The sequence below is a fragment of the Calonectris borealis genome, chromosome 2, assembly GCF_964195595.1.
Source record: "Calonectris borealis chromosome 2, bCalBor7.hap1.2, whole genome shotgun sequence".
In the NCBI taxonomy this organism is placed as follows: Eukaryota; Metazoa; Chordata; class Aves; order Procellariiformes; family Procellariidae; genus Calonectris; species Calonectris borealis.
In genome coordinates, this window is record NC_134313.1 from 150,063,479 (window position 1) to 150,078,783 (window position 15,305).

At 39.7% G+C, this 15,305-nt stretch overlaps 1 protein-coding gene across 1 annotated transcript in view; it reads left to right on the plus strand.

Annotated features, from left to right (window-relative positions):
* Positions 1-15,305, plus strand: part of PLXDC2 (plexin domain containing 2) — a 284,357-nt gene that overhangs the window by 249,787 nt on the left and 19,265 nt on the right. Inside the window, exons 10-12 of the mRNA XM_075143914.1 lie at positions 613-673; positions 3,536-3,689; positions 5,062-5,100. Coding sequence (XP_075000015.1) covers positions 613-673; positions 3,536-3,689; positions 5,062-5,100 — 254 coding nt within the window. The remainder of the gene's footprint in view (positions 1-612; positions 674-3,535; positions 3,690-5,061; positions 5,101-15,305) is intronic.

Sequence of the window (15,305 nt, forward strand, 5' to 3'; positions counted from 1 at the left end):
TATGCATGCAACTTAAGTTTTCTGTAGCTAGTGAGGAGGTAGAAGCAGCTGTATAGTATCCTCCAGTTGTCATGAAGGCTGTTCAGAGGAGCTGTTATCTAAATCTGTGAACATTGATCAGATCGTTAGATGTGCATCTTGATGTCTCAGATCACCTTGCCTGATAAAAGCAGTGAGTGGTTCACTACATCCTTCCTGGGACTAAATTTTCCTGGTTAAGAAGTCTGGACAGAAATAATTGCACCAATTTACATCCATTTGGCTGACATCAAACTTAAAAATGCCATGGCTCGGTGCAGTCTTAAGACTAATTATCCAGTGGAAGGGAGATATTCCTATTTAAAAAATATAAATTAAAAAGAAAACCCACCTAAAATAGTAACTCATTCATTGAAATGCCTTTTAGCGAAGCGGATTAAATGATTGACTCATATTGCAAGCAACAGCCTCTTGAATAAAAGTAATATCACATAAATCATATGGATTTTAAAATAAACCACATCATTTACTTATTCTCTCTGTCATTCTCTTCTCTTCCTCTCCCTTTCTTTCTTGTTCTTGTTTTCCTCCTATTTCCATCTGGACAACTTCTATCTATTTCATCATTTAAAGATGCTCCAGTGGATTTGACCGTCACCGGCAAGATTGGGTAGACAGTGGCTGCCCTGAAGAGGTATGTGAGTAGTTTACATCCTCAGCCCATCAGAGGCCATTTATATACTTATGATGCTTTTGATTAAATTCTTCATATTATGAAGCATGGTTTCAAGGCCAAAGACATGCTATATTTATCTTTATCATTCAGTGAAAATGCTGTAAGGCATAATAAAGAAAAATAGGCTGAGCAATTTCACTCCCCATTTCAGGGAATAAAATGGAGACAAAATAAAAATTTTACCTCTGAGAAAATACTTTAAATAAAGGATAAAAATACCAGAAAGCCTGCCCCAAAACAATGTCCCTGCACTGTTTTTCTCTTAGATCGCTGACTCTTGCCAGAAAAGGGGAAGAAACTGTGATGTTCCTCATCTCGGAAAACCTTCTGCCAGAGCAGTCTCAAGTGAAAAACAGGCATTGCATGTCTTGCATTTTGATTATGAAATCTGGCCAAATCATTTAGTACAGAAGAAATTACATAGATGAATTCAAAGATATTTACAAAAAGAAAAAAAAAAAAGAAAGAACTACAAGGCATTTGGATGTCCTTTCCTGGAGAGGCAGTGAGAGAACGAGAAAGATATCTGACTGTGGTAGTTCTGGACTGTCAAACAGGGACTATGGGCCTCCTCTGAAAGAGGTACTCAGGGAAACCTGGACCAGAGCAGTTCATTTTCAAGACACATATATAAATAACTTACTGCTGGTTCTTTCCCAATGTCCTCCCTTTAGAAGGCTTTTTGGTTTGAGGGTTCTTTTTTGTTGTTGTTTTTTTCATTTGGGGAGCGAGGTAATAGGAACAAATTAATTTATGGCACTTTTAATCTCCTGATGGCCATAAAAAAGCAGTTACTTTTCCATTTTGGCTGAAAGGGCTAAATTCTGTCATGAGTTTCAGCAACATAGCCCTTCTGAAGTGTAATGTCGGGTGAAACTGAGGGCAAAATGTAGCCCCAAGCGTCTAGTTAGAAAAGCACATTCTGTTTTATTCTCAGTAGAAGCAAAGACAAGTAATGATATAAATCCAGTCTGATGGAAGAAATTTTTTTTCTTATCAGTGTAATTGCAAAATAACTGCATCCTACATACTGCCTTGTTACATGGGCTTGAAGCTTCAGCTTTGCAGTTTGTAAACTGATGATTTAAGAATGGAATTTCTGTGAGATTTTTTGTTCTGTGGGGGACAATCTTTTCAAGAACATAAAAAAAGAGTTACTGGGAGTATTTGTTGTTATAGTGCGCACCCTTGTATTGCTTTAATCCAGATTATAATTAGCTAGGACTCACTTGTCCCTGTAGATGAAGTTATCCAAAAACTGCTCTCTGCATGACAGTAGCATCCCATTCTGCTTCTACCTTCTTGTTTCAACTCAACTAGTGCTCCAAGGCTTAATACATGATCTGAGAGGAAATTACTGATACACTAAGCGTATCTGAGAAACTAATGGTTTGATTTGCACAGTTTCAGGCTACTTGATTGCTGCTCACAGTCCAGCTTTCAGGCTCTCTGGAGTAGAAGCAACAGCTTACTTAGCATCTTCCAGAATGATGCCTGAGCTGACTGCTGGAGTTCAATGAAGGATCAATAATTAGCACACAGAGGTTAATTTTAGATGCATTCATTCAAGAGGATGTATAATGAGGATTCTCATAGTAATGTTTCCTTCTTTGTAATACAGATTTTGAGCTAAATTTTTATTAAATTGTGTCAGTGAAGTTAACAGTGTTTTTCAAGCTAAAACATGAAGAAATTTAAAGAATAGTTATACTGCAGGTACTGGTACCTTTTTTAATGATGTAATATATTGTTTCTTGTAAAACAAAGGAGAATAAAATACCCATACATCTGAAAAGACAGACAACACCCACTGGGTTTTGACAGCCAGATCCAATAAAAGGAACAGGTTTTGCAGGATTCCATTTCTCATTAAAATGAATGGGGACAGTAAGAGTTACAGGCAGTTCCCATATTTGCTGCTAGTTAATTGGATGTATTTTCCTGCAAAACTGAGTGATCTGTAAAAGAAAATATTCATTACACCTGCAGGATTATAAAAGTGTCCACAAATTTAAAAAAAAAAAATGAACACCTTGAGATTTGTATCGAAATATTTGCCCATGAAAATAAAAGTTAAATTATTATATGATGGTGAATATTATTTATGGTGTGCTAATATAATATAATCATTTGTATGATTATTATATTTTACAGTTTATATTTATAATACTTATATTTTATATAATAATTGTTATATTATATACACATATAATATGTGAAATTTTAATATTATATAGAATTAATAGGCATATAGTGAATGTATTGCTCTATAGTGTGGTTTATAAGTATTATATAGGCTGAAAAAATGCACACATTTTACACATATATGCATATTCTTCTGTGATAACTGCATGTAAAGCCTAATTAAATGTTCCAGTTAACTACACATTACTCACTATGAAGAGCTACAATTTAATTCCCACATATCTTTTTTAACATGTGTTATGGCACCCAGACCAATGGCAGTGAGCATTCACAATAGAAGAGTGAAAATTTGAATGATAATCTTAGATGTTAAAATCTGATTGGGGGAAATAACACGTTTGACATTCAGGGATGACTCTGAAGCCTTGTCATTAACAACTGAGTGTTGTTAAGTTTTGCAGCTAAATGAAAAATATATGTTGCTGAATGCTGTGTAGAGCACTTCAAAGGAAAAAAAAAAAAAAGAAAAGAAAAAGCTCTTGAAATTCCTTGATTTAGTGTTTCCATTTTCATTCTTTTTATCCTAACAGCTTGTCCATGCTTAAATTCTTCATTCAGTGACAGTCTCCACTGAGAATTAATTTTCTCTTCTTTGTTTTTGTTGTTTCCCAACAGTCAAAAGATAAGATTTGTGAGAAGAATATAGACACAACTGAAACACCTCCACACTCCACCACTACCCTTCTGCCAACCACCACAAAGTTCAGAGTTTTAACGACCACCAGAGGATCCACCACTTCCCATCTGCCAACTAGCCTGCCCACAGAAGGTGAAGTGTATACACTGCATTATTCTATAGTGCAAACCCGTCATTTACAAGTCTAAAAGAAATGTATTTTCTTTAGTATGTGTTCATGTTGACCTTTTACTTTTGGGGCAGTGGAAGGGGTGGGGAAGTCAAGGCATTATCTGCTACTGCTTTTAAATTGCAACTTGTTCTCACAACAGTAAGGTGCAAAGGGGATGAGTGCTGGAGGAGGGGGCAGTGCTGCAGGCGCACGGACAAGCCAGGCAAACTTCTGGAGAACTTGAGTTTTTTATGTTCCTTTAACCATCAGGCCATAGTCCAAAACCTGTTGAAATAATAGATGGAAAGGATCCCACTAAAGTTAGCCAACAAACTCCCATCACAGACATAATGAATTTTGAATCCCTTTGGGTATTCTATTTAGCCAGGTGAAAATTAGAGATGACCCAAATTAAAAACCTCTTTGAAATTTGCCTGTTTACTTTTTTTCAGTCAGTTGACAATGTTCTTTTCATGTAGGGCTCACTGTTGTGAAATAGTTTCTATAGGCTTCTGAACCAAATTAACTGGATAAGTGATAGTGTGTCAGTTCTCACTCTTGTTCCACTGGCTGTTTAAATCTTGCCTTTTTGTCGTTGAGATATCCTGCTTTCCTGCTTCTAGGGAAAATTCAGCTGCATAGAAAAGCTAACCCAGATTAGTCAAATAGCACTTAGCATCTATAAAAGGGGAGTGGGGTTTTCTGTTAGAATTGCATGTTAACACAAGAAAAGATACCAGGTACAGACCGATTTTTTAAGTAGCCTGTGACATGAAAATTTGAGCTGAAGGTATTTCAGGGTGGGAATCCATTGATAAGAAAGACTGGTTTTGTTTGCAGCAAGAGAAGTTTAGAAACCTTTGGTGCAGGATTTGGACTGCATTAGCAGCATTATTCCCTGGCTTTTTGTTCATTAAAGCTCACAACAAGAGGAGGAATATGGAAATAAATAGGATTTAAAATGGGTAGAGCTTTACATGATTCTTAGAAGAGGGACTAAGTCATTGTTTTATTCTATTGTCAGATGTTGGTTCATATAGTCCTTAATATGATAGAATGCTCAAGCTGTGTATGAACATGTAACAGAAATGAATTATTTGTGTTATGAGACAGACCATTATTTACCAGTATTTTCAATCCTCCTTTGCACTGTAACATTCTCATAAATGTTTTCTTCGTGAGGAAGTAAAGTGTTGCTCAGTATGAGTAAGAACACCACAATCTAATTCTTACTGAGTTGAGTATCAACTAATTTTCTAGTTGTGAAATTTCTTTGACATTAGAAAATCATTCTTAAAATGGCTCATGTCCTAGAAAAATACATTTTCCTACAACTTTGAATTTCCTTTATAGATGACACCAAGATAGCGCTGCACCTAAAAGACAATGGAGGTAAGAGATTTTTTTTTGTCTGTAAATAATGTAAGTAGTTTGTCAAATTATACTCCACTGAACTTCATTAATCAAAATCAGATTGTAGAAATAGTTTTTACCAGACTCTCAAAGGACTTCAGCCTTCCACATCTGTGTAGAGGAGCAGCAGGGCAAAATAAGCTTAGCAACTGCTTAGTAAATTAAACATTTACAACTCTCTTTATAACTCTTTAATAAAACAGCAGGTTTAATTAACTTCCCAATATGGACATAGTAAGTAAATTTTTAACTGTATTAATACAGTTATTAACTGTACTATAATAATACAGTATTATTTAACTGTATTAAGAGAGGTTATGATGCTAGTTCTAAATAATAATATTGTGTTATAAACTCAATCATAATAGTGAATTATTACATGACATTTTGTTAATAAACGTATCCATTTTATATCTGTGTCTCTGTACTAGCAGAGATTCTGTATTTCTCCATGCACATTCCCCATGCAAGTTAATAAGATCACCTTGTCTTACTGATAAAGGACTGTTCAATGAGGCTCTGCAGGGGACCGCTTTTGTCATCTTCTTTGTGGGTTCAAGGACTGAGACTTGAGGTTTGTTCCTTCTCCCTCTGAAGCTGATGAGAATTTTGCTATTAGTTAAAACAGGACTGGATCATTAGATGTAGGCTGCATCTGTATTAACTGCCGATGTAGAGCTTGCTGAGGAAAAAGGAAAGATTTAGGTTGATTTCTGCGGGCTTCGGAATGCTCTATCAAAGCAGAGGATGATTTGCTGAGCAAATTGAAATAAATCATATTTCCACTCATATAAAGGGGAATATTATTGGCTCTGATTGCCTTTCCTCCAGGCAGGGAGCACTGAGCTTCCCCCAGGGGCAGGGGAACCGGCACCAAGCGTGGCAGCAGGCACAGGCAGGGCGCAGGGTGAGTCCAGCAGCTCAGGGGCAGCAGCCGGGGTCAGCCACAGACTAGTGACCACCAACCGAGTCTGCAGTGATGAGGCAGGGCCAGGGTCAAGAGAGGAAGCCAGCTTGGCAAGGCAAGGCTGGGAGCAGTGAGGGAGCAGGCGAGGCACAGCAGCCAGCAGCACAGCTCAGGCAAGGACCAAAGGAAGCAGTTCCCGTCAGCAGTCCCAGAGAAGGTGAGGTGATGAACCAGGTCCGTACAAGGAGTCCAGTCAGCAGCAAAAACAGATGGGGCCAGAGATAAGGCTACAACACAGCTCAGCTCCAAGGTCCATCCAAGGAGACATGGCCAGGGAACAAGACTGGAGACAAGCTACCTTCAGCATAGATCCAAGGTTGGTCCAGGAGACAAGATCAAGGTGAACTGCCAGTTCACCTACAGTATAGTTTAGGCTGGGGCTTGAGCTTACATGGAGTTGCCACCCCTGTGGGCAGAGGTCCCAGGTGTGGTGGGTCAGGACAGCTGAAGCATAGTGGTCTCTCAAGGCCCCCGCAGAGAATTGTTCAAGTTTTGAAAAAGCATGATGTTCAGATGCCACTTATCATTTCGGTCTGTTTTCCTGTCATTTGTTTTCCAGTAATATTTAGCCATTATTTTCTCCATCCCTCAAATTACAGATCTGCTCACTCCAGAGGAGGCAAATGCCATCCCCTTTCTCGCCAGTTGCTCCTCTGTCATTTGTCACTAACCACAGCATAACTGGTCATATGCAGTACTGGGCATTGAATTGTCCATTTGTTGGCAGTGTTGTTTTTTGACATGGCTTTGACACAGAAGTGGTCCCTTGGAATAAAGTCATCTATAAACTCAGGGTGGTACTTTTAGGCATTTTGTCTGCAGGAATGTCCCTGAACCTTTCTTTCTCTTATTCTTCTTGAAATCAAATTCCTTGCTGTGGGAAGTGCTTCAGTGTTCTTAAAGATCAATAGACAAGGTGAATCAGTCAGCACTTCACTCTCCCATTTCGTGCCTGGTCTGTACACGAGGCGCGTTCCCAGCTGAGCTGTACCCATGCTCTGCCCTGCGAGCCATCGCTCCATGGCAGATTGCTGGCCTGGGACCAGGCAGCTCTCCGACTTGAGCATCTCATGAATAGCTCAGAATAGTATGCTGTTACATAAAAAATAATTCAAAAGGTGGGCTTTAGAAAACACATTCCCGGTTTCTTTTGGTTTGGGAATTGCAACAGGATTTTTTTTTCAGTTGTCTACTCTTTGCCCAAGATCTGAAAAGTAAAAGCCTGTGAAAGCAAACAAAATTATGAATACTAGAGCAAGTGAGGGATGGCTGTGGCCTACTTGGTAGAGTGAAGTGGTAGGGTTTGTGGCATCACTTATCTTAAATATAGAAAGTACATTTCCGAACAGAAAGCTGCTGCATTTTAGAAGGACAAACCAGCACCTGATGTGATTATTCATTTTCCTTGAGCTTTTTCTTTTATTCTTGAAATTTAAAAAAAAGAAACTGACTTCAAACAACACGGAAGCAAAGCAACACACCAGGATTTCTCATTCACACAGTAAACGTAGCTTTTAATCTGAGAAGTTCTTTTTGATGAATCTTCAATTATGCATTGAATTTTCCAGTGACCCCTAGATTAGGCTCAGATAAAACCTCTGCAGCCGCAGGCGTGTTCTTTGATTCTCTGTGATTTCTCAGCCTTTCATAAAGAGTAGATTATTTCAGGTCACGAATACAGGGTCTTTACTTTCTCACACTAGATCCTTTAAAACTCTAATGAAAGGGAACCTTTTATAATGGAAAACCAAAGCTATATTGGATCAATGACGGCCTATAGCTTGATGTGTCCTTAGATGATAGCAGTCAATATCTGGTTAGGTATAACAAAAGGATTCTATAGAAATTCTGCATCTCACCTCTGCCTGGAACTTTTGAAACCAAATGTTATAAAGCAGCAACTAAATTTAAATTAAATTTTGAGTTCAGGTCAAACTGCTTTGACCTTTTAATTATATGAGAAAATCACTTGCAAGTTAGTGCCGTAATCCACCCACAATCTTATGTGGCATATTTTAACATACCTTTCAAATTTGCTTGTTTCTGTTTCTTCTGTCTTCCTTCTTTCTTCATAGACACATGATAGATGCCTAATACATACATGCCTAAACCATTTTAAAATACAGCTGACATGCCATCACATTTTTATTAAATCTTAATTCTCTTTAAAATAACAAGCATTTTGTAAGTTCTAAGATATGTCCAGCACTACAAATGTATATTTGTGTTATTAATTGCAGATTCTGTTGTTTTTTTCATTTTTCTTATAACACAACATAGCTGACTAAACAGTTTAAAAGCCTAATTTTTCATAAAAATTTTGAGAAATTGGCTGTGGCTATACAGTAATGCAATATTTTCCTGTTGAAAACTCTTTGGTGGATGATTTAGATGATTGGCCAACACATCTAGAAATTTTATTTGACCTTTTTAGAAATCTTATTGTGATGATTTGATTGCTATGAGTCCCTCTCAGTCGTTCAGCTTTATAACTCAATAGAAATGTGCATGAGTGTTCTACGGTGTCAGAGAAACTGCTACACTTCTCATTCATCAAGATGCACAGAAATTACTGTTACAAAAAAAGTAAAGCTATGCAAAAACCATATACCTGACGGACAAAGCTATTTTATTTATTTGTGAACAAGTCCATTCCAGCATATGTAGTGCTAGGAGATGTCTGTGCCCTGCTGCTTACACTCTGTGGTAGACTTTTTCAAAAATGGTCTAGATATGAACATCAGTGATGTATGGGATTAACACTAGTGCTGCACAGCGCTTAATTTGAGCTTGAAAGATTAGGAAACTCGTAAGAAATGACCAAAATGCAGACCCAAGTTTTGAAAAAAGAGTACTTTTGTATACCTTATATACAGTGATAAATTTACCCAAGGCTATTTTTTTTTTTAAATAGTGGAAATGCCTGGAAACTAGCTCCCATTAGTCATCTGTCTTCTTAATTTCCCTTAAAAATTGCAGTCTGAGCTCCTCCTACCATATGAATTCTTGAGAAATTATGGACAAGACTCAGTCCTATTTTTCTTGTGTACCCTGAACGCCAGCTGCAACATGTTGAACACGAGTTCATGCCTGCTAATAATCATCTAACATTTCTTTCTAATATGTTAAGTTTCTAAATGATCCAGAAAATGAGACTTATTTCAGCAATGAGACAAGGCAACCTTTTAGGGAAAACAAATACTATCGACACAACAAATTTATTATGACCACACAGTCCAAAATAGCTAACTCAGGTTAACAAGTCACTACAGATTAGCTGAGTCCTCTCCAATTTTAAAGTAAAAAAAACATTAAATTAAAAAATGCTAAACCTAATCTTTGTGGTGGTTTAAAAATGTTTTAAAGTGAACCTTGTATGGGATAAGATCCACAGGATATAGTTTTGTTTTATCATCAGATCTTGGCCTAGCCACAGGAAATGACCTTCCAGAGGCTTCATCTCATCTAGTGTTAACCAGAAAGCCACAAGCTCTTCTTCTGGGCCTTTCTCATAGCCAGTGGTAAGCAATAGGCAAGTGGAAGTCATTCATGTCATCCTAAAAGAAGTACCCAAAGTGGGATAAGTTACTATATAGAGATGCCTAGCTCTATCAGCTACAGAGAAAAATCTAAATGACATGCTAAGAGTGGGCATCTTACCTGTAGGTTCCCAAGGTTTCCTCAGGTACCCGAGGTTTCCTTACATTAACTCTCTTCAGGGTGTCCTAGCTAATGTGTTCTGTTTCCATTCCTGTCCAGAAACCTGGCAGGCCAAAATTCAGACCTCTTCTTCCACTCTTCTCTCACAAAAAAGGGAGGATTTAAGGTTTTTACCATTATTGTAAAAATCCTGTTGAGATTAGGTTATGAATTATGTAATTATATGTTTACTTCTGCATGTTCCACTTACTCGAAACTGTTGATGTTCCCCTAAAATTGCAGGGTTCATACAATTATAGGCAAACAAGGATTTCCTTGGACACAACTTGTCATAAGGTTTACTTTATCTATGCTGTACTATATACTATGCTTGTATAAAAAATTTCTTATCAAGGAGCAGCTTTGGAATGGTTTCAGTAGTGATAGAAACAGAACAAGACATGGGGGAAAGTATCAGAACACAGAGATAAGCAAAATAGGTGGTGATGGATAGAAATGTGTTAATAGGATAAGAATATGAAGAAAGGTAGATTCAAGAAGAACAATGTCGTGGTTTAACCTGGCAGCAGCCAAATACCACGCAGCCGCTCACTCACTCCCCCCACCCCCAGCGGGACAGGGAGAGAATCGGAAGGGTAAGAGTGAGAAAAACTCGTGGGTTGAGATAAAGACAGTTTAATAGGGAAAGCAAAAGCCGCGCACGCAAGCAAAGCAAAACAAGGAATTCATTCACTACTTCCCATTGGCAGGCAGGTGTTCAGCCATCGCCAGGAAAGCAGGGCTCCATCACGCGTAACGGTTACTTGGGAAGACAAACGCCATCACTCCGAATGCCCCCCCTCCTTCTTCTTCACCCAGCCTTATATGCTGAGCATGACGTCATATGGTATGGAATAGCCCATTGGCCAGCTGGGCCAGCCGTCCCAGCCATGCTCCCTCCCAGCCCCCTGCACATCTGGCAGGGCATGGGAAGATGAAAAGTCCTTGACTAGCATAAACAATACCTAGCAACAACCAAAACATCAGTGTGTCATCAACATTATTCTCACACTACATCCAAAACACAGCACTATATCAGTTAATAGGAAGAAAATCAACTCCATCCCAGCCCAAACCAAGACAAACAATTAGCCACTTTGATTATCAAATAAACCAGAAAGAGCCTTGTAAACAGAGTTTATTGGACTTTCTACACTTTTTCTTATATTTAGGTAGGGGGAAAATTCTAAAGGGAACAAATAAAATATAACTCAAATAAGCGAGTCTTCCCATATATTGTATTTCACACTGTAGATGACAAGCTAAGAAATGCTGATACATCTCCACATTTTATTCTCTGTTTCTCCCCGAACATTTCCAAGCTGTTCCTCCTCTATCACTTCTCAGCAGTCTATTCTCAGCATTAGTTAGAGACAGGTCTTACGTTAGAGATTTCTCTTGTTTTCTTCAGTATGATCAAAGCATGATCAAAGTTGAATTTAGACCCCAAGCAATTTGCTAAAAGCTGCTCACTGCTTTCTGCAAGTTCAGCTGTAGCACTCAGAATAGGAAAACATTATACTTAGGAAAAAGTGTATGTTGCTGTAAGAAACATGAAATTATGTCCCCAGTGTAATTCAAGTTCTTCATTCTTAGGAAACCTTGTGACTTAAGGAAAGCATATACAGACTTGCTGGTGTTCAGTATGATACTACATCAGTGCCTGCTGGCAGGTATCTTATTGAAATGGAGCCTTCCAAAGCCAAGAACATAAGCCTGGAAAAGCAGTAGCCTCTGATAGAAATATTCCCATCTTCCTTGTGCATCAGACACAGGAAGAAATGTATTCTACATATTATACGCAATGGTCAGTGGGCTACATGCATGTTTATTAAAGCAAATCCAAATAAAAAGTCCTGAACGCATCCGTTCTGGGTAAAAAATAGAATCAGGGGTTGATAATCTTTATTCTTAGGACATTTAAATTGGTAGCATTAATAAATTGTGTTCTTTTCTGTTTGTTTCATGGTACTTTGGATTGTATTTAAATGTTACTTAGTACAAGACATTTCTGTCTTTTCCAGAATTTCTTGCATCTCAATTTTGCTGTGATCATCTTATTACAGCTATCATCACAGAATAGGTAAAAAACACCAATCCAATCGCAGAAAGTCAATCAAATAACGGCAGAGGTTTTCCAAAGTAGTGGCACTGGAATGTATCCCCTAGAAAGCAAATGTCACCTTCTGCCTCTAGCACAAAAGGGCATTTTTACATCATATTAGGCATTATATACCACATTAAGTTAAAGAAGCATGATGTTAAGCTAAACCAGAACTATGTGTAGACACTTCGACTTATATTGAAGTCTGATTTATGCCAGTTTAGTTTGTCTTTGGTTTTCTAAGCCAGTGTCATGGTTTAACCACAGCCAGCAACTAAGCACCGCACAGCCACTCGCTCACTCCCCCCTGGTGGGATGGGGGAGAGAATCAGAAGAGTAAAAGTGAGAAAACTCATGGGTTGAGGTAAAGATACTTTAATAAGGAAAGCAAAAGCCGCGCACGCAAGCAAAGCAAAACAAGGAATTCATTCACTACTTCCCATCGGCAGGCAGGAGTTCAGCCATCTCCAGGAAAGCAGGGCTCCATCACGTATAACGGTTACTTGGGAAGACAAATGCCATCACTCCGAACGCCCCCCCTTGCTGCTTCTTCCCCCAGCTTTATATGCTGAGCATGATGTCATATGGTATGGAATATCCCTTTGGTCAGTTGGGGTCAGCTGTCCTGGCTGTGTCCCCTCCCAACTTGTTGTGCACCCCCAGCCTACTCGCTGGTGGGGTGGGGTGAGGAGCAGAAAAGGCCTTGACTCTGTGTAAGCCCTGCTCAGCAATAACAAAAACATCCCTGTATTATCAACACTATTTTCAGCACAAATCCAAAACATAGCCCCATACTAGCTACTATGAAGAAAATTAACTCTACCCCAGCCAAAACCAGGACAGCCAGATATAAAATGACATACAGTATCTGCTCTTACAGTTGTCATAACTTTGCTGTAAAGGCAGACATTTAACTGATTTTGTTAAACACGTACAATTTGCGGACTTTGTACCATCTGAAAGGATTAATGTGAAAACCAAATGTAGATCTAAATGGAGATCTTATGGAGGGTTTAATGTAATAGACTCGATAAACTTTTAAGACAAGGCTGTCTTATTTAATGTTTATTAATTATTTAATGTGTTATCATCTGCTCCTGTTGCTGTCATAGTGCTGTGGCAATGTGACAGCTAGGGCACACAAAGCTCCTGTAATCTTCTGTCTTTTTAACTACCTGTTCTACGTGTAGTTAACCTGGTAGTTGTAGTCAGTAGCCTCCTGCAATTTCCTCTACATTGCTTACTCATCTTTGATAATGTGCATGGGTCACTGTGAAGGGTGGGGAAAATGGAGGTCAAGTGAAAGAAGACTAATATAGTTGTATATTTTGCATTGAAGTTGAAGTACCTGAAGTTGTTCTGTCTCCACAAGGTGGGGGAGGCATAGGGGTAAGGAACTCTGGAAGCATTAGGCACAGCTTTAGAGAGAAACCGTCTGTTTGACTTGATGGTCTTGTGTTTGCTTTCGGTAGGGTTAAGAGGAGTCAATGGGCTGACTGAATTGAAATTCTTGTAATCTGGTAACTTTCTGCTCTTCTGGATTTAGCAACAGTCAGCTGCCTTGACAGGCCAAATGGCATAGTACAACATGGTACAATATTGACCTTTGTGATGGCCATTGTTTTATGCTACGAAGTATTGTAATGGCTTAAATGGTCTCAAGCAACTCAAACTAAAATTAATACTGATGACAACTTGTATTGGGTTTGCATGGCAAGGTTTTGGTAGTGGCGGGCTACAGGGGTGGCTTCTGTGAGAAGCTGCTAGAAGTTTCCTATGTCTGATAGAGCCAATGCCAGCCAGCTCCAAGATGGACCCACCGCTGGCCAAGGCTGAGCCCATCAGTGATGGTGGTAGCGCTTCTGGGATAACATAGTTAAGAAGCAGGGGGAAGGGGGGAACTGCTCAACTGCAGCTGTAGAAGAGCTGAGAGTGAGAATATGTGAGAGAAACAACTCTGTAGCCACCAAGGTCAGTGAACAAGGAGGAGGAGGAGGTGCTCCAGGTGCCGGAGCAGAGATTCCCCTGCAGCCCGTGGTGAAGACCATGGTGAGGCAGGCTGTCCCCCTGCAGCCCATGGAGGTTGATGGCGGAGCAGATATCCACCTGCAGTCCATGGAGGACCCTATGCCGGAGCAGGTGGATGCCCAAAGGAGGCTGTGACCCCATGGGAAGCCCGCCCTAGAGCAGGCTCCTGGCAGGACCTGTGGACCTGTGGAGAGAGAGGAGCCCACACTGGAGCAGGTTTGCTGGCAGAACTTGTGACCCCGTGAGGGACCCACATTGGAGCAGTCTGTTCTTGAAGGACTGCACCCTGTGGAAGGGATCCATGCTGGTGCAGTTCATGAAGAACTATAGCCCGTGGGAAGGACCCACGTTGGAAAAGTTTGTGGAGAGCTGTCTCCCATGGGAGGGACCCCACACTGGAGCAGGGGAAGAGTGTGAGGAGTCCTCCCCCTGAGGAGAAAGGAGGAGCAGAGACAACATGTGATGAACTGACCGCAACCCCCATTCCCCGTCTCCCTGTGCCGCTGGAGGGGAGGAGGTAGAGAAAATTGGGAGTGAAGTTGAGCCCAGGAAGAAGGGCAGGGTGGGAGAAGGTGTTTTTAAGATTTTTATTTCTCATTCTCCTACTCTGATTTGATTGGTAATAATTAAACTAATTTCCCCAAGTGGAGTCTGGTTTGCCCATGATGGTAATTGGTGAATGATCTCTCCCTGTCCTTATCTCGACCCACAAGCCTTTTGTTATATTTTCTCTCCCCTGTCCAGTTGAGGAGGGGGAGTGACAGAGCAGCTTTGGTGGGCACCTGGCGTCCAGCTGTTGTGTTGTTGCATTAGGTGATATATTAGAGCAGAAAAATGAAAGTCCTTAGCTAACACATTTAGAGTGCTGTCATCCTATAAACAGAGGGATTTGATTTTAGTGCACTCTCATTCATTTGCTGCACTAAGCAGTTGATCAGTCTTGGAGAGACTTACTGAGTTGCCCTGGGTCCTACAGAAAATTGATAGCAAAGCCAGATATTGAATTCAGAATTTGTGTGTTACAGTTCATAACATTTTCACTTAAAGACCACCTTTCATTCCTTACATGCAATTGGAAACCAATTTTTAAAGCATTAGCTGAGCCATAACTTTATAAATCATCATGAAACCAAGTAAAGTGTAGCAATGACTTAACCTCAAAATGTTAACAAATGCTAAAGGAATGAACACACAAAAGCAAGAAAATCACACTCCATTACTGTGAAGAAGCTAAGTCCAGAGCAGGCTATTCCTAAAAGAGGTAGAGAGAACATTTTTATGGACATTCCTTTGAGCCTCTGGAGAATCCTTCCAACTGTATATTCCCTTATTCCCTGCCACAGTCACTGTATGTAGGTCATTAATCATCTGTTCAGGAATCTGTGT